The sequence below is a fragment of the Aythya ferina genome, assembly GCF_964211825.1.
Source record: "Aythya ferina genome assembly, chromosome: 4".
NCBI classification, from domain to species: Eukaryota; Metazoa; Chordata; class Aves; order Anseriformes; family Anatidae; genus Aythya; species Aythya ferina.
Genome location: NC_140300.1, coordinates 19,262,652 through 19,287,891, shown reverse-complemented (window position 1 = coordinate 19,287,891; position 25,240 = coordinate 19,262,652). Strand labels below are relative to the sequence as shown.

Below are 25,240 nucleotides of genomic sequence, written 5' to 3'. Positions count from 1 at the left end.
CATACCAACTATGGGTTTCCTTTGTAGTAAAATTGTAATGGACTAAGATCTACAGAATATTCACTATAAAAATATCACAAGCAGGTTTACACTTAGAGTGTCATGCTTTGACATGTACCAACACCAGGAATGGCCATTAGCTAGAGGAAGAAAAATCTGACTGCAAATAAATCATGGCATGGAAGCACAGCCTGTGGAAATTGTGCAGTTGCAGTATGGCCTGGCATTTCCATGTATGTGTATCAAGTATATCCTCCATGAAATAGCTTGTGAAATAGTGGCTTTTTGCTTGGTAGTATTCATTTTTAATCTTTGGCTGACAGGATCAGATCCTTTGCTATTGTCAAGCTACTGTCAGTGGTATCACACCAGGTTGCATGCACAAACAGTCTGCTGTAAATTAGTGAGTAACCTTTCCCAACAGCATGGCCAGGGCTGTTTTGGGGATCTGATGGGATGCCCACCACTTCAAGGTAAGCTGAAGAAAGAAATGACGAATTCAACCTGCATTTCTGATTAATGGGAATCCATCATAGTGGTAGTTAAGTGCAGTGGTATCAAGAGAGTTTGAATCTGGGGGAACTGGACGAGAAGCTTTGGCAGAGGGTTAGCAAAACCAGAAGCACCAGAAGGAGCCGTGACCATCATGCCTAAGTCATAAGCAGAGAGGAAGACGACTGATCCCAGTCACAGGATCAGGAGCAACCTGGCAATTAGCTGAAGCATTATTTTGAATGTTTTAAAGTCTTCTGGCCAGTGCAGTACTTCAGCACAAATCTGTTGTTAAATAAGGATAGGCGTCGCTGAACTTTGCCCTAGGTAGCTCTGCAGTCTGTTTGGAAACTGGGAGATGGATGGCACAACCTGTGCATGTTTCCTGGACGTGCTTTGATTCCTGATGGACAGTGAGTCACGGAGGCTGATGGCACACGGAATTGCAGTATTTCTGCATGAGTGTCAGAAGACTTAAGTTTTAAATCACGGGCCTAGGGTGATTACTGCTTACATTTTAGAAGAAGACTGTTTATACTGTACTGCATAAATATTTATGTTATAAGAAATACTTCTGTTATCTTCATTTCACTAAAATATGGTACAGTTTGACATGGCAGTTGTTTTGGGGGCTGCTTCCTCCACTTCTGCTGAGCTTAGAGTTAGGAAACCTAATGACCTCTTAAAATAGTCTTTCAGGCATTTAAGGGCTACTTTTTCTTTCTCTCCATCCCTTTCATTTTAAGATCATATGCAATCAAAAAAAAAAAAAAAAAAAAGAGCAAGATGGCTATTTTTGCCTAGTCATAAGCCAGACATCACTCATGGCATGGGAAGCACTTTGGAAACACTCTGTGTGCCATCTTTCTTGTAGAAGGAAGAGAGAGTCTGAGCCTATCACAGTGAGACAGGCTGTTTGCATCTGGTTGTTACAGAAGCCAAGGCTCTGGCCTCCTGTGCTTACCTTCACTGAGGACAGACTGCAGAACCCTGCTGTAAGATATTTTGGCCTGCACAATTGCACTGAGCAATTATTTTTTTTTCTTCATATGAAAACCTTTATTGGAAACACAGCCCTCTGATGGGTTTCTTTAATGCCTGGGGCTAACCTCAGTTCCTTTATGTTGTACTATGTTGTTCTGCAATACATATGTAAACAGATAGTATGAAAAAAATCTTCATTTTTTAAAACTTCTCTTTATTTTTACATTTGATGCACGAGGACAGACAAGATGAGTATTCAGGACAAAGTATAAATCCATATACTGTCCTAAAAACAATAAAAGTGATAAAGTTTGAGAGTTTAGAAAAGTATTTTAGAAACAATGTATTTCCAAAATTCCTCATTACAGAAAATTCAAATCTTTTAGAAAAGTGGAGTTCAATATCCTTGTGCATTAAGCCATATGATGAAAGTATGTAGGTGTCTTCCATCCTTATTTTAAGAAATCTGTCTCTGCATTACAAACCATCTTTACGTAACCTATTGAAGGAGCCAACAGCCTCCATAATACGCAGTATACACAGTTACAAACAATTTTAAAAGTTATATTACAAAATATACAGTAGTTCCTTTTTACATTTTTATAGATAAACATTGCATAGTTATCAAATATGTAATATATAACACAATCACATGAGCCTCTTTCTGTATAACTTATGAAAAGTTCTGTACACTCAAATAATTATAAATAAAGTGTAAATATCTTTTGTTAAGAGCGGGGGGCAAATATACCAGGGCATGTTGTGCTGCCAAGTGTTAATCAAAAGTCCTTGTTTGGAATCTGCCTAAAACAAAGGCACAATATGGCCTGAAATTCACCAGCAAGGAGAGAGTGAGAACTAGGTATATCATATGGGAAACGTTACAATGAGGAACATAAAGTACTGATATGTCCAACCATAATTTTTACACTGATTCTTTTACAAGAACTGCTTTTCCTCTAATGCTTTGCTGAAAGTTATCACTGTGCTTGATGGCTTTACTTCAAGATGCAAAATAAGGTGCACGTTAAGAAATGAGTAAGAGTAGATGAAAATGTTCCCTGTTTCAATGGGTGTTCAATGGATGTTTAAGATAACTTTGAAAGAATTATGGATAATTTTCTCATATTTTTTCTGTAGAAACAGAGCATGGGAAATGCACACTAGAATCTAAAGAAACGCAGATCATGAAAGCATCATGAACTGAGAAGAAAATGAAAAATAATTATCGAAGATACCACAATTCCACTTTGAAAATGAGATGCTGAAAAAAATCTGTTTGAACTATATGAGGGAGAAGGTAAATACTTTTCCAAAAAATAGTTAGGTATAACTCTGCTCTCTGTTACTAAGCCTACAAAGAGCAGAAATACACCAAAATTAAATGCTTTTGGAAATTCACTCTGATTCTAAGCATTTTGTCACTGACTCACAATTGTAGCAACAGTTGGAATCTCAGTATGAATGTAATTTTCAAACATGTTTTAGGCAACTTAATTTGCCATTTCAAATGTCAGCTTAAAAAGGAAATTAAAAAAAATCCCCTTCTAAAATGTGTGTTTACCTGATAGCTGAATGCAGCCTACTAATCTTAGAGCTTTGCATAAAACAAACTGTTCAGAGGTAAGTGTGTTCTAGCAGCACGGAATGGCTACGCTAAACTAAAGGTCTTGTCAGCATTTCCATTACAAATGTAATCTCAACTCAGCCATATAAAGTGGCTTTAAATTATACTGCTTGGCCTACACCCAACCACATGATTTTTTTTCTTTTGGTGGTTGGACCTCAGATATTATCCTGTGCTCACTCATATCTAAGCTATTGAAGGCCAGCAGAAGTACTCAATGCGTCTTTGAAATGTTCTTTTTCTGACACTGAAATGATGCCTTTTGTCAGTCCATGATTCAGAGCAGTCTCATAAGCATTTAGTAGAACATCAGTAATGGTAAGATCTGTGCACAAGCAGCTTCACACCAAGTGCTACACTACCTATGGGTTGACTACACGTGGCAATGACTACACTACCTATGGATTGTGTTTGGGATATGCTGCATTCAATTGCCAGTAAAATTCACATTGTTTCCAGGGAGCACACAGGGATGGTGCAGAGTGAACACTCCTTTCTCACCATTAAATGCTACTAGATGTCCCGCACTAGCCATAATCTTCTCTCTGGGTTCCCTCTTTTGTAGCCCTAAAGCTACTCTTGTCGCTCCACCGCTACCCTTAAAGGTCATTTTGTGGCTCAGCCAGACAGAGCCATAGTTGCACACAGGTCTCTTGGCATCAGCCCAGACTTGAGTGGCTCTCTCCACCCCTACACCAGCCACTTGTCCTCCCTCCTGAACCATTCCTCTAATTGTCAGGACAAGAGCTTGTGGGGTTACATGGTGAACAGGACTGGGGAGGACTATCTAGACAGAGGAATGGCCACGCAACCACATCCTGAGTCCATCAAGCTCTTTCATAGCCACCGTGTCTCCAAACCCAGTGCTTAACCTTCAGCAGGCAAAGGGATCAGCAATTACTTTTTGGCCTTTAGCTTGAAATGACAAAAGACAACAGCTCCCGTCCCCAGTGTTAAAGGAGACAGAGGGCTCACAATGGGCCTATGCATACCCTTATGCCAGACCAGGACTTCCAGAGCTTCTGAGGGATGTCCCAGCATTTTACTTTCCTCCACACATGGACAATAGATTTAGTCTATATTGGGAATACTGTTTTCCATTTTGACCACTGCAGCCACTGCAATCAGGCCAATGAAAATGCTTGGATACTTTTTTTTGGTTGGTTCTTTTTTTTTTTTTTTTTTTTTTTTAATTTCCATAGCATTTGGGGTATCAAAGTAACTTCTGCTGAATAAGCCAGTGGGCCAGAAAGGCTGTTCTACAGGTGCCTTGGTTGGTTGGTTGTTTTTTAATTAAGTTTGAATTGATCGTATTCCTTTCATCCCTCTGTTTATGGGTGTACATCAGGATTTATTTTGTTTGCTACTGATAGCGTTGGATGAATGTACAACACAGTAGATCCTCTGTAAGCAAATCTGTCTTTAGCTTTTCAAATGATCATAGATTTTCTAGGGACTCTGTCAAGCTTGTTTGACTCCATTCCTTGACGAGTGATATATCACTGGCTGCAGAAACCTAACAAAATGTTCACTCTGTCCTCAGTGCATTGTCCAAGATGGTTTTCAAGAGCCTAACCATCCTATGCTGTATCTCTGTTGATCCACTACTATAAGGCTGTGTTGTTTGTGCCTGTTTTTTCAACACAAGCTGCAGCTGGTGCCCTTCTTACACCTCTTTCTTCATCAGCCATTGCAATGGTGTTTTCATAAACCTCCATAGTTTTTAGCTGATTGTCTTTGGCACCCTCCTGTTCTGCATTGACTTTGCAGCACTTGCAGAAACCGCAGCAGTGTTTCCCACAGAAGGCAAGTGTAGACATAATCATATTGTCCCAGGGCTCTAGAGAGTGCATCCAGATGGGTAGGAAATCCCAGTTTTGGAGCTTCTCAGGCAGTGAATGTGGTCGTTTTGTCTGCATAACGTTAATTACAATCACAGCAATACACAGAGCAAACAAGGGAAGGCAAACACCCAAAAGGACTGGCCAGCCTGCCAGTGACAGACCAAATACAAACAAAGGCAAAAGAAAGAAGCAGACGAGAAGATAAAATATAGCAAACCATCTGTACTTGGCTGTTATGTTCCCCAAACTCTTGCACATCCGTATTGGGAGCCGGGTGAAAGGCAGCGGGTAAAACAGAATTATCCCAGAGACATTGAAGAAAAAGTGGCACAAGGCAATCTGAAAGAAAAAAAAAAAAAAAGTTTGAGAAGTTTGCTCCTATAAATGCCTCTAAATGCTCCTGCCTACATAATAATAACTTCCAGTGGTGCTGACTCCATAGTGTCCCTTTTCCTGCTCCTCACTTTGTTTTTTGTCTTGTCTTTCACGCTATTTCACTGCCAGGCCTTTCCTGCATGAAGCAAGGACTGGGTAATACCTCATGCATTGTAAAGGTCAAACCCTACAAACAGGCCGTGGCATTTGGAAACAAGGCAAGCATAGAGGGGACTCCTCCTTATCTCCCTGCAGATGGAGAAGTTTTAAAACACAGCTTTCCACTGCAAGAAGTTGAGTCTACCAGAAATAAAGCTGGCAAACCAAGCAACAATCAGGAAACAGTTTTGTTGTTAGTAAGGCAGGAGAACCATGTGAGAACTATTCATTACTGAGTTCTGCATCCCTAAGTTTTCAACTAAGAGATGGGAAAAGTAGATTAAATATTGCATACAGGTTATTGAGAAATTGCTAATTGGATGAGCCTGGATTTTCCAAACAATTAGCAAAAAGTTTACACGGCACTGAAATGTGACTTTTTCTAAATCTTTTATGATCATTTGGTTTACATATTTCAAAATCCTTTAAAAAAAAAAAAAAAAAAAAAGCATGAAGAGACATATACTTGCTAAATCTTTCAGAAGTCACTTGGACAGAGTAAGCATACCTGGAACAAAACAGTACATTCCCTGCTCCCACTATCTTATTTTTCTTCTGTAACTGTTATCAGACTAAAGCAAACATGAAAGTACTGGATTCTGATTTTTAGAGTACATTATAAAAATAGCAGGTTAACACGAGAGCTGAGGTTGGTTGAGATAGTATCTTCACATGATTATATCTGTTCTGTCATGCCTGAGGACAATAAAATAACTTCTGTAATTTTCTTAATTTATTGTGGCTAGTAAAAAGCATTCATCCTATTCACAAAGGAAACTTCATTATCTTTTCACTCTTTGATGTAGAGGGTTCATTGAAATGTTATCTTCTGACTGGAATGTTCTTTACTGGGCGGTAAGTGGGAGCCCAAAGCCAGGCTGCCTACATCTCAAGTAGTCTGAGGCAAAAAGAAATTCAATAAAAGCCGCCCATATTAGATTTGCAATGAGAATGTAGTTGTCATGATGCTCACTGCAATGTCACACAGGTTGACAACTTGACATCTTACGAGTTTTAAAGCCTCTACTTAGATGACAGAAATCCCTGTACACTGCATAAACAGAGTTTGGGTCCTGAGCAGGGAACTCAACAGAAATTAGTAACCCTCATAGGGGATAGACAAGAGAGTTGTCAAAGTGAGCACTGAATTCCAAGATGCTAAGATCCCATACTCTGCAGTCAGGTGGCCAATCTTGTCTGCTTTCTGAATGAATTAATCAGACCAAGCTAAATTTATGAAAGCAAGATCTGACTATATATAGACATTCTAGGAATGCTTAATAGAAGCCTTTTGCTCTGATAGTTGAAATTAATGAGCAGTCACTAGTAGCACTCAAAGAATCAAGTCCAATTTCCATGATATATTTGCATCAGAACTAATTTTGTCAGATTTTTATTCAGAAAATTTGCAATTCTAAATGAATTCCAAGGAAGCATTGGTTTATACTGACCTGTAATGAATATTTTAATGTACTCCCTGGGCTTGCTAAAGCTGCAAGTATAGCTGTTGTGGTTGTGCCAATGTTAGCTCCTAAGGTGAGGGGATAAGAACGCTCGATGCTTATAACACCAATGCCTAGGAGAAAGGAAACAGCATTGAATGATTGCAGAATGTTGAAAAAAAAAAAAAAAAAGATAAAAAGTGGAGATAGAAATTACAATATTGACAACTTACCAACAAGAGGTGTAATTGCAGATGTGAAAACAGAACTACTTTGGACAACAAAGGTCATGCCAGCCCCTGCAAGCATAGCCAGGTATCCAGCTAGCCAAGTAAAAGGAAAAGGGAAATCTAAAAAAACAAAACAAAACATTGTCTTTAGAATAACAAATATTTAGAATAACAAAATGTTCCAGTCATATAGAAAACAACACTAAGCATTTCAAATGTAAATATACTGCTTGCATATTGTCTAAAACAAGAAGATTTGGGGTCAGTGTGAGTTCTATTACTTGAATTTACCCTGTTCTTTGTACTCTCTCTCCAGCCTTCCACCACTGGACACACTGTGGATACTAGGCTAGGTAGACCTTTGTCCTGACCCAGAGTAACATGTATGTTGTAATATGAGTAGGTACCAGAAATTTTTCCACTGAGCTCAACACAAAACTTTCTAGGTGTTTAAAGTGTCAGTTTTGGCGAGCAGGCACCTGCTACATGAATCAGGTCTTCAGAAAGTTCTGAAGAGTATCCTGAGAAAATAAGGAGGTTTGTTTTAACTAGTTTTAAGCTGATCATCTCCTAATAATTCACTTGTTACTCTTGCAAAGAAAAGCTAATCACGCTGATTAGAGAAACTAAGCACAATGGTCTGCAGATTTGTAAGTGAGAAGGGGCCAGGACTCCATCAGTCAGGAAGACAGAGGGATTCCAAGCAGATCACAAATGAACAGTAACTGGCAGCCGATCACTTTCTACTCGTTTATTTTGATTTGGGCAATGTTCTTTGCCCAGAAGAAGACAGAAAGGGGACCACTTTATTGTCTTCCCCATATCTGTGGGCATTCTCTTCTAACACAATCAGGTGTATGCCAGGACTGCTTTTCCCTAGTACAGGTTCTGACCTGGATTCAATGGAAAATGAAGAAAAAGCAGCCAAGTGGAAAACAAACAGAACAAAACAAGACAAAATAGCTGTTTGCACACAATGAAAACAGGCTGAAAAATCACCTGAATAACACGGGGAAAGACAGAAAGTACCAATATGCAGGGCTGCTTATCACCCTGAGGAGACGGTTAAGGAATGGAGCAGGGCAAGTAAAAGAAATTAGATCATTAATCTCTACGTACATTTATTCAGCTTACTTTAAAAGAAACATGGAGGCCCTGTGCCCAAGCCAGCAGTCACAATCTCAGCACTATCTTTTGAGGATATGAAGATTACATTTCTAACAGCTAATGATTATACATCAAGATACAGAGCCTGAACTTTGGTCTCTGTTGTTAACCTGCAGTCCACAAGCAAGCTGTTAACTAATAGCTTTTAAAAGGAAGAAAATAGCATGCTGAGCTGAAGAAATATTGGGGGGTGACAACTCTGGTTTAATACTGCTTTCTTGAACCTATTCTGTAATAACTGCATAACAGAACAGGAGATTTTGATAAATGTGCCTAATGTCCTTGCTATTTCTAAGAGCAATCTTCAGGAAAAGCAGGTTAATTACCAGTGTTGATTGTCTTCTTGATAACACTTGCCACTTGTCCTTTAAGTACAGAGTTTAATAGCTTAACGATCATCACCAAACAGGAGCACAGAACAAGCAGGGACAAAGCCAGAAGGATGAGACCGATGGCAAGATCAGGCAGGTCTGATTCTGCAAAGAGATGCCGGCCTGAAAAAAAAAAAAGAAAAGGAAAACAAATTGGCCTAGTCACATTTTTGCTTCTGATCCCAAGGCCAGCTCTGGTTTTCATGCATAGCCCTAAGAACGTGGGACCAAAGCACACACAGCTTTAGGCGGTGATGAAAAGAAAGAAAATGCTGCCTCCCTGGCTGCACAAAAGCCATGCCTGAGAGGAACTCGTGTATGTACACTTTCATAAATACACAGTGAGCAAATCTGCAGGGCAGGCAGAAGCAGGGTGACTATATGCATGGAAGGAGAACAACAACAGAGTGAGGAAATTGTGGTGTGCTCCCAGCTGGGCTGTGAGTCAGCTCTTCCCAGGGACGGCTGTGTGCTGGGAATGGCTGCTGAACGTCCTGAGCAGCACACATAGGGATGGAGACATCCAAGCAGCCACCACAGCAGAGTAACTGTAGCACCGAGTCACCTGAATAGCAAGGGTGACATGATACTGAGGACCCCAATTACTGATATCAGGGAGCATGGAAAGGTATCCACCCACAGCCAGATGCAGTGATGATGATGATGTAGCTGTACAACAGAGCTGAGGCTGTTTTGACTGCACCTGTAGTAGTACCTTGTGTATGCATACAGGCAAGTGCCTCTTGGTGTAAGTCTGAAGTGGTCTGTAGGAACCATTAGGAAGATAGGCACCTCTGTAAAAATATTGCAGAAGGAGAAATAGTTCCACTACTCACATTTGCTGATATAGTCTGTTTCAGATACATTTTTCATAGTCCATGTCACGTTTCCTTCAGTCCAGCAAAGGTCAGGAGACGTGCAGTTTTCTGAAGGTGAAAGTGTGACATTCTGCAGTGTCTAAAGATTGCCAGAGAAAGCAGATGGTTCAGTCACCTACAGCCTTCTTTAAGAGCCCATACACAGTTCTAGGTTTTTGCTGCAACCAAGAATTCATCAACTACAGCTACAGGCAGGTTTGTAAGCTGGAGGATAATTAGTGACACCAGAGAAATGACATAGCAAAATTTTTTGTTTTGTTAAAATAAACAGCTGTGCTGTTACTCAGGTCAGTCAATATGACTTTTAAAGATGAAACCTTCTATGTCAGAGCAACCAGATCGTCAGTAGCTGAGAACCATAATTACTGATCTCAGGACTCACTGAAATAGATTCACAATTCTGCCTGCACTTTTTGTGCCATTGCTCACCTTCTGGGCCTGGAAGGATTGCAGGATGCTGACACTCAGACCTGAGAGGGCACTGGGAGCAGCAGGCCCACCTCAGCCTCCTCCCACACCTCAGGTGGAGCAGCCGGCACTGCTGCAGGTAACCTGAGGGGAGTTTCATGCTACCACAGCCTGCTCCTGGCCCTGTCTGCCATGGCTAGCATTTCACTGGCCATCCAGAACATCATTCAGTAGGAGTGGGGCTCCTCTCAAAACTTAATTTTAATCTCCACTCTGTGTGTGCTTTAGCATCTGCTGCCTCAGGACTTCAGAAATCAGTTTTACACACCCACTAACAAGTAGAATAACTCTCGTTAGAGGTCCAGGTGCTGTTCAATGCTCTAGTTGTTAGTTTAGCTGAACAACACAAACCAAACAGAGCTCCACAGTCCACCAAAGTACTCCTTGGTGCCAATCTGGGCAACAAGTTCCTCAAGCTGCAGTGGTCTCAGGAGAAGAAAAGATAATTTTAGACCCAGAGAAGCTTTGTCTGAAGGCAGTTTTCTGAGAAAACTGAAGTAACCAACTGCCAGCAGACCACCCTAGCACATAAAGCTGCTTAGATCAGATAGGTGGGCAAAAAGAGATTTTCTTGGGCATACATTGCAGATTTTTTCCACTTTCAATGAGTCTGAAGGAGTGCCAAGTTTAAAGGCATTTGTATGTGAAAGGAGTAGGTTTGGCTCCAAACCACCAGTTCTGATAAGCAAGGGCCTGCAAAAGCAACCAAGTCAAGACTGCTGCTGGTATGACATGCTTGGTTTCAGCAGTACAAAAGCTACATTAAATTGTCTGCATTCCTTTTCTGCAGCAATAAATACTCATTTAAAAATCTAATTTCACAATCCTATGATAAGCAGTGCCAGCTATGGATCAATAAATATTTCCTGAGGAGCCTGACAACTAATTTAACATAATACTTACCACATTGGTTTCAGTTACGCACCAAATCTTTACAAGGCTTTTGTTTTTTGCTGATTCGTCATTTGTAGCAATTGCATTTATTACAGATTTATCAAGCTTAAAAATAAACAAAGGAAAACAACAGTGTTACTCCGACTTCCACCACACACTTCTGTTCAGCTCTACCCAGATAATAACTTCCCTTTTGGGAGCTCAGCCACATGAAGCCTACATGACCATCTCTAATACTGGAGCTGCTGCCCAGCAGGGAGGATGGGTTTTACTCCCAGAAAAGGTACAACTTCGTATGCACAAATACTCACACTGGAGTATTCTCCCCAAATCACTCACCCCATCATCTCAGCCATTCTGCTTAAACAGCTACACTGACACAACAAGGCTGCCACACTGAAGCAACGGGCTGCCATCCCATCCACCCCATATGTCACCTGCGTTCCCAGCCCTCTAGCTAGGCCTATCCTCATGAAGATGAAATGTAGGGGAAACAGAAGTGGGAATTATGGAGCTGGGTCTTTGTGAATCCACCTGCTAATGAGCTTTATCCCAAGGACACAGAGAAGTGATTGAGTCCCTTTCCCATATTCAGAGCATTCCGTTTAACTGTGGTGGTACCAAGTAAGTAGCTTCGTTAATGAGAAAAAGAGCTTACCTCAATGATGAGCTTTGTAAAAGGGTCTGTGATAACTTTTAGTAGCTCAGGGGCATCCTCACCACTTTCGAGATGAAAGGACTCCACTATAACATTAGTGAGATGGTAAAGATAGCCAGAAATTACTTCAATGGGCAACAATGCAAAAACAGCAAGCCAGTTGAAGAAATCATGGATTGTTGCCCCAGCAAAGGCCCTGCAAGAAGAAATTCAAAAATAGAGCTGCTTTTAATTAAACAATATGTGCACAACTTCAATTAAATATGAAATCATAAGGGTGGGGATGAAGCCCATTTACAAACAGGAATTATTTCATTTCTAAGGTCCCAGAAGATGATTGCTTTATTACAGAGCTCTAAGTTTTTTCCACACCATTGTCCAAGTGACCGAGTCAGGCAAGGTGACCAGAACAAGAAAAACTAGACAATACAAAAGTAATCCTCAACACAAGGCTGCCAAGAGTACTTAACAGCTTACATTGTTTTTGTATCTCACCCTGTTTTGGTACACTTTTAATTCTCAACCAGGATTTGCTTCTAGGATCTGTTCTCCCTGACTCATGCAGAAGACGTCTCTTTGCAGCCCTCTCACATGTTCTTGCAAACCATGGGTGTACAGCTCCCTTCCAGCTTTTCCTCCACAACCTGAAGAGCCACAGCTATTTCCTCAAGGGCACTCTTTCCAAAGTTCCTGGCAGGTGCTTGTGCTCCTCTTAATTCTATGCAATCTGCCTGTATTTGTTTTAAAATATGGCTCCTTAAATTAAGCATTGTAGAGGAAGAAAAATATGGAAGAAATATTCCTTGAAATGCTAATCCGCTAATTTAGGTTCCAAACTGCTTGAGGGGAAATTAGGTGGAGCATTCAAAGTAGACCAACAAAATGGAGAGTGCTACCACAGAGAGAATATCTTAATCGGTGGTTGTCACCAGAGTTTTTCTTTCCATTTTGTGAAAAGTACACCTGTGAGTGCCCTACAGAACAAGCATATGCAGACGGTATTTAGAGACTAAAGTGGTTGTTAATGACTACATTAAAAATCAACTTCTTTCCCGTTATTATTTATTTAAATTTTCCTGACCAGAAACTAGTAGGGTACTTTGTCATTGCAAGTTAAGTGACAGAAACTAGCTCAGCCAAAGATTCCGAACAGCAAATCTTTGAGAAATATGCTTCAGTTAGGTGTACTTTGTATGTTTGGTATGCCATAAATATAAGATACTAAAGTCTTATATTCCTCCCAAGTTTACTGCCCATCTCCATTTAATGAGAGCTCTATGTGATAAAGTGAGCTCTTAGTGATAATGCCAAGTGACGGTAAAAAAAAGTTGCTGCTCTATTTATTTTACAGCCAAAACACTTCATTTTTCTATGGCTACCAGCTGTTGCTTGTTGTAGACTTCAAAAGCCTGGAGCACTGGAGTCCTTCTTAATGAGAGTAGATTGAAATAGCATAATGTCAATTTATTAACTCCTAAAATTAAGAAGTAACCAAAAGTGGGTGGCATCATTGGAGTAGTCTGAAAATTTATCATTGAGTAAGATCCTATTTAAAATGGTGGAGTCTCACAAAACCACAAAAATTTAAAGGAACCCAATATGCTTTTCTGCATGTATATGAAGCCATATATCTAAACAGGACTGTACTTTGGCCATGGCAGTTGTGCGAGGAGTGACAACAGCTTAAAACTTGCTATCATGTCAAAGCTGACAGTTTAGGAAGCTGAAAATTACATAATTCACATCATAATTTCATAGGACAAAGCAAAAAATTAACTTTTTTTTTTTTAACCTCCATTGAAATAAATGGTAAAACCCTTTATGATTAAAATCTATTGCATTTATAGGTCATTAACCTTGCTTTAGAAGTTTCTTGCGATTTTCCTAACTAGACATTCAAATTCTGGTCAATAGAAGGGTAGAATGGCTGTAGTGCTGATAGGCAGTATAGGAGAAAACCTAGTGAGAAGGAAGAAAAGCAGCTTTTCAGTTCTACTGTTTAAGTACAATACCTTCTAAATTCATTCCTGTCCCCGGCTTGCATGAGTGCCACAATTGTGTTTGTAACTGAGGTGCCAATGTTTGCCCCCATAATGATAGGAATAGCTGATTGCACAGTCAGCACTAGAAAGTAGAAAATGAAGCATTGAATGAAAAAATCATCAGCGAGCTATTTGGTCCAATGAAAATTAATCTATGTTAACACCTGACTTCCCTTGATGTCACTGGGATTAGACACTCTAATCCAGACGTTTGCTTTAATCAAGCCCCTTGGGAATGTGGTACTCTGACAGTCTAGTGACCCCCCACTGCAGCCCATGGTTATCTCCTTTCACTGCATGATAGAGGGCCAGAGTAAGAGTCTCAGGTATTGTCTGCAGAATTGTGAAATGGTGCTAGAAACAAATCAAATTCAGTAACAGGCTAACAAAAGAAAACTATGCAGATACTTTAAAAGCTAATGCATTCAATACCAAGGCTTCCAGTGATTTTCTTTGCTATTATGGACAGTATTTTCTGCAGTGTATTAACTTTTTCTCTCCCCCCCCCCCCCCTTTTTTTTTTTTCATAATTTGATATCAGGGCAACAGTTGTGAAAGTCTTTTCCTGCTATTCCACCCAATGCTTCTACAACTTCAGCACAGGTGGGAACATTTGTTCAACCCCACACTGAGATTTGTGGGTGATCTTTAGGAAGATACTGTAAGCAGACTTACGTGTGGAGGACACCATGCTGACCACAATGGATGAAGAAGTACTGGAGCTCTGGACCATAACGGTCACCAGAACTCCTATCACCAGTCCCGCAACAGGATTAGACAGCACTGAATCATCTTTAAAAATGTCCCCTGCTGCTTTACCTGCAAGAACATATTCTCAGAGTGAGGGAAGTACAAGGTGAAGTCAATAGGAATTAGCAGAGCATTTAATTAAAGATCATTCAACCATTTAATATGATACATAGGTAGCCATGCTTGCCAGCCAAAAAATGTACAAGGTGATGTAGCCCAGGGATCCAAATTCAAGTTCTGAACTCCCAGTTTATCAGTTATCAGGCAATATGTTATATTTTCTCATTTCAGTGACTAAACAAGCTACAGTGAACTCCACAGAGAACTATATAAAACCACCATCAGAAGAAAGACTGTAAAGAAAAAATCAACACATATACATAGATTTAAATGCTATTTCTGCCCTAATGGCTTTTGGTTACTGCCTCAAGGAAAGCTAATTTAATAATTTTGAGTAATTCTGCTCCTGTAGCTTTCTGTATTGCCAAAAATCCAGATAATTCTGCAGAAAATCATGTATTTCTTTGATAACTTCTGAATCCATCAGCAGGTTTCAACACTCGTAGGGAGGTGAACATAAAAATATATTCCAATAGTTTTCATCTTTGAAAGATTTGGGAGACATTTCAGTGCTGAATGCTTTGATCAAGAGGGTAGTTTTGATATTTCTCCTTGTTGAAATGACTTTCACATGAGACAGATTTATGCTCAGGTGCATTTGTGTAAACTATCACTAAAGTAACAGGAACCTCCTAAGAAACTGGACCCAATAATCCCTACATCAACAGCTCTTTGGAATCTGAGAAACAAAGGCCCTTTTTATTGCAGAGGAAAATCAGTTTTCAAGCAGAAATACTTACTTCTGAATCTGTATCTCTACACATAAATCTGTGCATTATGCTCTTGAAGAGTAAAACTTGCATTTTGTTCACTTGGATGACATTTAATGCCTCATTTGTAGCTTATTCCTGATATTTTAGATGCATTTTCATACCTACCTCCTACCAGTTGAAAAGCAGAGCTCAGTACATCCAGAGAGCACACGAATAAGTAGAGTAATCCAAGCAAGATGATAAACTTTCCTATTCCATATAGTACACGAATGATTTTTCCTTTTCTATCCAGTTCTGCAAAATAAATACATTATACATAAAAAAAAAAAAAAAACTTATTTATGTTATCTGGTGTTTTCTCCAGAACAGTTTAATGTGCAAGCAGAGACTACAGAGTTAAATATGGTGTTATGGCCCCAGTGTATAATTAAACCCAAAAGAGTGTTCTTAATCCAAATTTTAACGGCAGAAATGGATAGTTCATTTAGTTAGTTTTACCAGGGAAAAAAAATAAAAAAGCCTTCGGTATAAGATAAATGCCTTATGAAGACCAGGACTGATCCTTGGTTTAACATATTCATCCTACTGAGTAAAGAAGAATCAATAGGACCCTGAAAATAAGATCCTGATGCTTTTGGGTTGTTTTCCATATATTCCCTTGTGTTTTAAGGAGAGTAAGCAGCATGCTCTCCAATTCCTTCTAAGCTGCCTAAATACACTATCCCAATTTCACCACTATGGAAGCTGAGACAAAATGGAAAGCCTACATCTGAAAACAGTTCAAATCCTAAATTCTGTTCTGCAGCAAATACCATTTCAGAAAACATAACTGATACAAAGACAGCAAAAGTAATGGAAAAAATAAATAAATGCAGGTAGCTTATTTACTGAGAAACGTCTACCTGACCACTTGACCCCCGTGTCCTGCAGCTCTGGCAGAGCCCATGGGTCTTCTTCTGGCGTTGTCTCATCTATCAAGGCTATCGTGGAAAATGCAGGTTGGATTTCCCCTTTATTTCCAAGTGAAGTCACGTTGCCTGATGAAATAGAACATTAAAAAATAAAATAAAATAAAATAAAAAAATTAATTACTTTCCTTCTTCTCCAAGGAGTGTCAAACTTATATATCTCTAACTCAGAGGTGAGAGCGCATGTTACCTTTGTGATTTTCTCCTTCTTTTCCAGGCACGTTCTGGTTTTGTTTGGAAGAATCCCCGATATAGTTATTGGTTTCAGGCTTGTCCACCTCAGGCCAAGGAGCCATGATCTGTGACTGATAAAGTAATGCTGATTAAAATGTATGTGAACTCAACATACTCAATTTACAACAAGGCATTTGAGAATATGATTAATTTTAAGAGAAGAAATGGAATAGAAGTAATTTGTCCTTGACCACAGCTTTTTACTAATTTTTCTGAATTATTATTTTATTTGTGAAATAGATATCTCATTTACCTTTGAAATCACACAGTTGATTTATTTGTGCAATTTAAAAAAATAATAAAAAAGTCAATCATGTTTATATTTTTGTTCACTTTTTCTCAGCTTTCCTAACCTAAAGCATTTCTTTAATTCATTTTATCTCCTTTCAGCAAAAAGTCAGATAACTGCTTTCCTTTTTTCCACCTTCTAGCTTTAACTGACTACCTTTATCAAACTGAAAATTCATTCTTCCTCAAGGCATAGCCTAGTCTGGGACACGTATGCTAAAAACAACCTTCTTGTTGCCTCTGCTGGTTCATTCCCATGGAAGGATGGAGGACTGTGACTCTGGACAAGTCAAAGGAAGACACAAGCTTCAGAAGGTCCAGAATGGCCCTTGCTGAAGGACCAGACATGAGCGTTATTAAATGACAGAGGCCATTTGCAGGTCTGTATTTGGAACTCCTGCTGCTGACACTGGAAGTGAAGTGGAGCTGGTAGCAGCAGCTGCAGGCTCTCCCATCTCACACAAACTCTGCATGAACTTTTTCCTTCCTGACCCCTTTTGAGGTCAGGCATTTAGCACGTATTCTAATGTTATCCAATAATAAGTCAAAAAATAGGAAATTACATGGCCAATTCCTGCTGGAATAAGTACATGTGGAAGACCAAACCCAGGCCCAAGTAGAGAAGGCAGATACTTCTTGAACCAAAACCTGGAAGACACAAGCTACTCACTTCGCCAGTATTGGGAGCCAGGGGGAGAGAGATAAAAGAGGGGCAAGGTGACTGGGGGCTCTAACAATACATGATTATAATTCTTCCCTCCCAGGCTTGTAAGGTGGTTCATTAGCTTAGCCTCTGTGACCCAAAACTCAGTGGAAGGGATGGGAGAGGTGAACACTCCCCAGAAAAGCCTCACCTCGGGGTCTGTCTCTTCAACCCTGTCTACCACACGTGTCAGACCATGCCACAGGCAAGGCTGTGGCCTGCCCAGTGGCCGCCACATCTCATACCCACATGGCTGGAACAAGGATGAACAAATCTGCCTGCAACACTCCTCATAAACAAGGCACCTGCACCCAGCCTCCGAGGGTCAGAGTCAGAGCGGGTATCGTGCACCCGTAAACAAGGCTCAACCATGTTTAGCAGCCACTCTCAGGGAGTATAATTAATCGTTTGTTTAATGATAATCATTTATGTAGCTGAAGTTTTGTCCCTGCCCATGTCAACAGCCACACATCCTGCTCCCAAGTTCAGCTTTGGCTGGGAAGGAAATGGCACAGAGATAATCACTGATGTCTTACTGCAACACAGCAGGGCATTGTTTTCTGGTACTTCCCAGATTAGGGATTCCTCCCCTTCCACCTAAGCAAGAAAAGTCATTCTACAATCTCAAAGGCAAAAAATATGCTTTCACACAGTTGTTATCAGTGGCATGAGATCCAGTGCAGGTCCTAAGACACACAAAGAAAGATCTCAGAAGAGATGGATGAAAATCACTCTTGCTTGTTTCAACAAGGCTTTCCATCTGCTTGAAGCAAATTCTCATATTTTCATCCATGCCAGAACAACCTCCAAGCCCCACCCATGCCAGAACACCTCAGTCTTGTTAAACAAGTTTCATTTATTCATGTTCAGCATTTAAAGAGCTCTGAAAAAAATATATCTGCTCAGCACAAATGCTCCTGAAGTGAAACAGAAGTCGTGAAAATGCACTGGAAATTCAGGTGCAAAGTTGCATTGATGACATATTCCTGACACAGAGAAGCACGGAATATAGTGAACAGCACCAGCCCGAGAGATGCCATCGGTTCTTTTACAGCTCTTCTGCTCAGCTCAGAGTGGAAATGAAGGATTCAGCCTGCATGGTCACAGTATGGAAGTTGAACTGCTGCAGTCACTACAGGAACTGGAGCTTTAAAACTTCAGCAGAAAACCAGCCTCTAGTTCTCCTAAATAAACTCCCCGTTCAAGAATTCAGCAAGGCATCTTAATAAGCAACACTCGTGTTCCTGAGGTGCTCGGGATCCCACAGGTACGTCATTATTGTTTTTGCTTTATGTGATTAAATAGCCTAGAATGAGAATTGAGCACCTCTGTGGCGGAAGTTTTTTTATAAGTATGTTTATAAAATTATTCATATGAGTCCTAGCCAACCTCTCATTTGGCAAGGTAGACTTGAATACCAAACGTCCTAACAGTATTTGCCCCGTGTAGTTGGGTTTGCAGTGGTATTCCTTGAACAGCCAATTCTGTGCGATTGCTATCAGGGACAGGTGAAATCAGAACCACGTAGGTCCTTGAAGTGCTACCAAAACTGTCAGCTTTCTCCAGATCCCAGATCTTGTTAGACGAAGCAGCTGAGAAGATAATTTACAGCCACCTGATACTCCACTTGTCGGTGTCCTGGCCACAGCTACTTACTGTTAATTAATCGCTGCTACGAGGATATAGTTTTCCCTTCAGAGAGCTCTTTCTTGCCCTGAATACAGACATTGATATATTGAGTGAAGCATGCAGAAGAAACCCAGATGCTGTGGGGGAGCAGGGTGACAGAGCTGCCCGCATCCCTCCCCAGCCCCTCGGGTTAGCTGCGCCCTTGGAGAGGCTGACGTCAGTCACGGCGTGAAAGACCTGCACCATTTTACGCAAGATATACACGACTACGAAAGCACTAATAGTGGTTTCCTCCTGAGCACTGACGACAGCTGCAAGGAAACATGTCAGGGAGCAGGCAGAGGACGGGCCAGTGGCTGCACAGCCTGCCAGAAGGAGCCACGTCCCCCTGGACCCGCCAGTCCAGGTCGAAGCAGCCACAGCTTCTGGATGAGGTGCCCAAAGAGAGAGGTGCTGCTGGTCCCTCTGCCAGCCCTGGTGCCTCTGCAACATGTCCTGCTGCTGCGCTAGCTGGTGGGAAGCCTGGCCAGATGCCTGCACCCTGAGCATCCTGTGCTGAAACAGGAGCCTGTTCCCCCCCAAAGGTGGCAGGTCACAGTACGCTATGCATATTGCAGAGGCCTGAAAACTAACGCCCGTGCAAGCTGTAATCCAGCCTGCTCCAGCGAGCCCTGCGGCAAACCCTCCCGCACTGTGGCGCAGCCAGTATAGTCTTTCCTTCGGAAAATGCTAACTGCCTGTGACGTCCCTTCTGACTCCTGGCGAAACAGAAACCTCCCGCTCCTCAGGGGGAGACCAGCGTGAATGAATGGAACCCAAATGCCAGCATAAGATATGAGGGGTATGAAGCTGGACCCATATTTCCCCTCTAACTGCCGCATCTCAGAGCTGAAGTCCCTGGGGAAGGACAGGAGCGACGCTAGGTGTCACACAGCCACCCCGTATTGCCTTCCCCAGTGACTCACCCAGCTGTAACAACGCTTCCGCTGCTGTGGGGCTGGCTGTCAGTGCTTTTTGCTCTTAAATCAACAGAGGTAGTAAATCTGTTTATTTTGCTGGTCTTAACCTGGAGAATATAAAGTTCCATTTGCACGTGCCCGGATGGTATTGTTTCTACCCCTCCAGCCGTGACCATTCACCGAGAGGGCAGCTTGTGCCTGCAGCAAGAACTACAAGGCTGTAAGCCTTAAATACATCTAACCTTGATGGGAACAGACCCAGCAAAACCACGGCGAAGTAAAATTTCTGGGCAAAAAGGTTTCCCCAGGTTGCTTAAGCAGCTCCAAGTCAAGTTTGGGTTTCTGCCAGACTTTCCCCTCTCCCCTCTCTCCTCTCCCAGATTTTCCGCAAATGCATGCCACTTTCTTGTCACGAACCACCATGCTACATATGCTGAAAGGAGATTTACCAGCAGATCCAAGATCCAGCTGTATGAATTAGTAAAGCAAATATTTGCCACACGTGCTTCATAGCAGTAAATACATAGCTACATTGCAATCCTTCTTATGCACAGCTGGACGAAACAAGAGAACTTTTCCTCAAAATTTCAGACAGAGAGGCAAATTCTGTCAGGACAGGAAGGGAAAGACTCTTAGCCAGCACAAATTAATCTAGTTGCTTTACATCAGTGACATTTTTGCCCAAGATCCTGGTCCGCTGCAGCCACAAAACCCCAACAGAAGAGGCAACAAGTTAAATAAACGCCAGCAAGGGTCCAGCCTTTCTCGGGGCAAGTCTTGTGTTTGCTCTGGCACTTCCCTGGGACTTTTTCTCCGAATACATTAGCAGACTCAACTAGGATGTAAGCTTTCAACTAAAGTAGCGGCAAATTAAAAAATAGGTGTGTGAAAGCTAGAAAAACAACAATATTGTACTCACTATTTATTCCTATGAATCCCTGAGGCTTATTTATCACAATTCTGAATCTAACACATGGCAAAGCTGAAAAGTAGATAAAACTAACAAAGAAAACTGATGTCTAAGCTAGTGCAGAGAGAAAACAAATCCCAAACATTAACTTCTGCATTCACAATCAAGCAAAGCACCAGACACAGCCACTTAAGAGTCAGAACCAAGAAACCTCAATGAACTGCTTGAAATGCATGGCAGGCACTTAAAAATAATAATTCCTTTTTTTTTTTCTCTTAAGAATAAAAAGCAAAACATGTTTCCAGCAACAAGTTACCCCATCCCGAACACAAAACACACAGTAAAGAATGGAGAGAAGAGAGAATAATGACATAAAAAAGACTTACTGATCTAATGGAAGAGCTGCTAATAAAAGTTACTGGGAAACCAGCTGATTTCTGCCTACTGTCACATTAGTTGAGCTAACTACATTAGACTAATGTATTCCTTCTACCTCGGTGTATCAAACTGAATTAGCATAAGAAAATGTTTCCATCGAGAACGGCCTGGCACTGCCTTGTGCAGCACCCAGACCTTATGGGCTGTCTATGCTAACACGACTGACAGTATTTCCTTCCAATGTTTCATTAATCGTATCCCAGATATTTTCCAGTATCCAGTACCACCGTGACTTAAAATCTCACTGCTTTTCAATCCAAATAAGTGTTAAAACAATAACACCTTATGCTATAGGCAGTTATTTATTTCTGGTTTTGTACTTTTGACAGCTGCTGACAGTGTTTTGTTTTTTACCTTTCCCATATTCCATTAACAAGAAACTAGTTACTTTCAAACAAAAACTAGCAGAGTTCATTTTTAGAACTATGATTTTTTAATCCTTTCCTCAAAACACAAACTCAGCTGAAAGCACACAAGCTGAAAATGCTAACAACTGGCTGACATTTCACATGCCACTCCAGTTTCCTGCACTACCTCTCTGCTGCCTTTTCTCGAGCTGCAAGAGCAGAGCTTTTGATTTACGAGCTAATTAAGTTTTTTTTTTTTTAAAAAAAAAAAAAAAGAAGAACAAGAAGAAAAAAAAAACACCCTTAGTCTTAGCTGTTTTTACTTACCACTTCTTTCTTCCCAGGCAACAGAGCGAACAGATCAACTGGGCAGCCACTGCAACCTGCAATATATATAGACAGGTGTTGAGCAAAGTTTGCTTTCATCACTACGCACTAACATTCCTATTTTACAGTCCGGAGGCACTGCCTACCTGCAACTTAATGATCACAATCAACCTTTTTTTAGCAGGAGTGGGCAGCACCCGAGAGTGATAAAACCACAGGCTATTTCACACTTATCACATTCTAAAAAACGTCCCATCAGCATTTAAGTAGGAGTTGCTAATGTGTTCATGTGAGTGCTACGGGACGGTTTATTCCAGCCTGAGAAATCGCAGCCTGCCTGATCATTCAGCAATCTTTTTTTCCCAATAATAATTTTCAAACAATATTTTGCGATCTCGAAAGCCCGTCAAGAGGGTGCGAAGAAGCAGTAGTACTGTTATTTGTCTGTCCGGGCGCCTATTAATCTGCCTAAGGACAGCAGCGAGGGAGAATCAGATAAAACGTGGTGTAAGTAGGAAACACGTAAGAACTTCTTTGAGAAGAGAGGATGGAGTTTCCTTCTTATCAGTGCTCCGTGTTTACAATTAAGGAGAACTCATTAGCATTTTGGCTGTGGCTCTCCTTCTAAATGAGATTTAAAGATGTAAGGACACCTTTGATAATTGCATTCAGAATGCTATCAAGGAAGAAGACTATGATAAAGGGGTATGTTATCCAATAAATATGGTAAGCTATTACAGATTAGGCACAGAAGTCACTGGCATCACTACCTGTTTTACTGGTAATTTTAACGGGGAGCTTGAAGGGCTGCATTTGACACCTTTTGAATTTTTACTGTCTCAACAGGCGACCAGGAAAATAAGCTGTAAAACAGCAATTTGATCAGCAGATCTGCTTCATCTGCGTGTTCACAGCCATATCTCCCTGCGACCTAGTGACTTATAGCTCAGTGAGAAAAATAAAACTCTTGCTTCTTGTACCTTTCAACCTGGTAGAGACATGCAGCCTGTGGTGCTGGGAGCCAGAACTAGGTCTCCACCTGCATCAGTGTCAGAGATGTTTAATGAGTGCTGGTTGTGGAGCCTCCACAGCTCCATCTGCAGAACCACCGAGCTCCTGCCATGGACCTGCTGGTGTAAAGCCAACCTCCACCATGGCCCTGACTAGGGGTGATGATGGAGACAAGGAGACCTGAAAACAGCCTAAAGAGGAAAGAAGGGATAGGAAACAGCCCTAAGGTCCATTTGCTCAGGCTCATTTTCCTTAATGGAAATGTACTTTAACATCACCTTCAAAAATATCCGGTTCTAAGTGATGCCCTGCATGTCGGAAGTCAGACGAAGCTTTTAACTGGGAAAACTTTGTGTTTCTGTGAGTTGTGGTTTATTAAATCCTGAGTCACTGTTTGTGAAACCCGGCTCTGACGGTGAGCAGTGACGAGGTGCCCAGCTGGGGCTCGGCCGGTGCATGGTGACGTCTCCGACAGCATTTTTATTCCGACGCTCTTCAGTCTATTTGCTAAGCACAGTCCAATGCACTGACCACGCTCATGCTTTAGGCAGGGATCAGACCCATTGTGTTCCCCCAAAAATACTTTTGGAAAGAAGAACACAGCCACTTACGGAGAGGCAGGCAATCTAGAGGCTGTGTTTGGCAGTCTGGGGCAGATTTTCTATAGTCATTGTGGAACAGCCTCCATAAGCAGCTGCAAGGGATGAAGGTGGGTCTTAGTTATCCCAGAAGCCTTTCCCTTGTTCAGGATCAGAGAAGAGGCTGAAACTTCCCAAGACACCAGGCTATAGCCCAGTGCACTAACTTTACGTGCTTCAGGAACAGATTCAAGAGAAGATGCTACTGAGGAAGACTAACCCAACGCTCCTTTCTCCCCCCTTTAGGGTTTGCTTTGAAACAACTGACATAATGTCAGAAAATATTCCTGAATAGGGAACACATAATAAAATAAAACAAGCAAGCGAATTTCCTGTCACAAAGGTGCTGGATTACTCCGCAGTACCTGGGATCAGTCTATGTATCAGCCTAAAGCCCACATGAGACAGTTCTGGGTTGCACAGAAAATGTCTCAAACATAGAAAGAGAAAAAATTCCTGGCATGTGCAAATCCCGTGAGAGCTGAACTCTGTCCAGGCCCTGTTATATGTTGCAAGAAGCTGTAACACAGGAGAGAAACACGTCTGCATAACAGGCATCTGTGCTACAGGTTCCCTCGTGGCCTGCTCACACAAACGGGAGGCTTGCTGGAAGGTGTCAACCCCGTTCAGATTCAAGAACCAAGCCCTGGTACAGCAAACCAAGTGCACCTAAGTCACAGCTCAAATCCACGTAAGTTAAGGTAGGTAGCAGAAATGGCCATCTGTCCTGCAAAGGTGTCAGAGCAGCTGGGGTGTTTCCACTACCAGTAACATGCACCCAACTGGGCTGTCTCTTTCAGTTGGCTCTTCCAAAGGGCAGCAGGAATGGGCGAGGCTCTCAGCTGAGATCAGGACAAAAAGCATTTCTCTTACAGTTGAATTTGATTTTCAGTATTCTACAGATCCAAAGAACGCATTGCTAAACATTCACTGGGTATTCAGGATGCTGGGAAACTAGAAAACCATTATGTGGCTCTGCTGAAGAGAACAGGCATTAGGAAACAACATTGTCCATTTTAATCTGTTCGGAAGCAAGGAACAAAGCTGCGCTAGTTTGAATTAGCCTTTCCTCTTGCAGATACGTAAAACCACAAAGCACTGACCAATGAAGACAGAGATCAGTGCTGATTTCGATGTGAAGTACAGCCAGAACATCTGTTTGGGTAAGGACTTGCCCCTACTCAGCTGAAGAGCACCTTCTTGCATTGCGCAGCTACTTGCAAGAGCTTAAGCTCTGGCTTTCTTTATTGTCTGAAAAGTATTCAACATGTAAACATTTTAACAATGCAGTTTATTAATGAAAAAGCCCAGTCAGATATTCACTGTGATTATTAAATTCCACATTGAAGTACAGCTGGGTATTTTCTAGTAATCAATATTTGTAACAGGCTCTGTTCCTGGCATTACAAAGGATGTCTTGATTTACGAAAAGAATGCAAACTTTTTTTTTTTTTTTTTTTTTTAGTTGATTACCTCATTCATATTCCATTAGGAAGTGTAAATTTGTCTTTAAAACTTCAGTGCCTACCGGGAAATCATCTGGTGGCCATAGGTGCAATGCAACCTGAGGACAT

At 41.3% G+C, this 25,240-nt stretch overlaps 1 protein-coding gene across 2 annotated transcripts; it reads right to left on the bottom strand.

Annotated features, from left to right (window-relative positions):
* Positions 1-1,669: 1,669 nt before the first annotated feature.
* Positions 1,670-22,515, bottom strand: SLC34A2 (solute carrier family 34 member 2). 2 transcript variants are annotated; one of them, XM_084517116.1, is made up of 14 exons: positions 22,164-22,515; positions 22,018-22,073; positions 16,373-16,487; positions 16,117-16,251; positions 15,380-15,508; positions 14,307-14,450; positions 13,602-13,713; positions 11,590-11,785; positions 10,941-11,036; positions 9,528-9,648; positions 8,647-8,814; positions 7,157-7,273; positions 6,933-7,057; positions 1,670-5,286 (listed from the first exon to the last, which is right to left on the bottom strand). In XM_084517116.1, the coding sequence occupies exons 3-14, from the start codon at positions 16,476-16,478 to the stop codon at positions 4,711-4,713; spliced, it is 2,025 nt and encodes a 674-aa protein (XP_084373242.1). In that variant the 5' UTR covers positions 16,479-16,487; positions 22,018-22,073; positions 22,164-22,515; the 3' UTR covers positions 1,670-4,710. The 2 variants fall into 2 exon arrangements, with proteins under 2 accessions (XP_084373242.1, XP_084373241.1); XM_084517115.1 differs by lacking the exon at positions 22,164-22,515 and having other exon boundaries at positions 22,018-22,082.
* Positions 22,516-25,240: the final 2,725 nt, after the last annotated feature.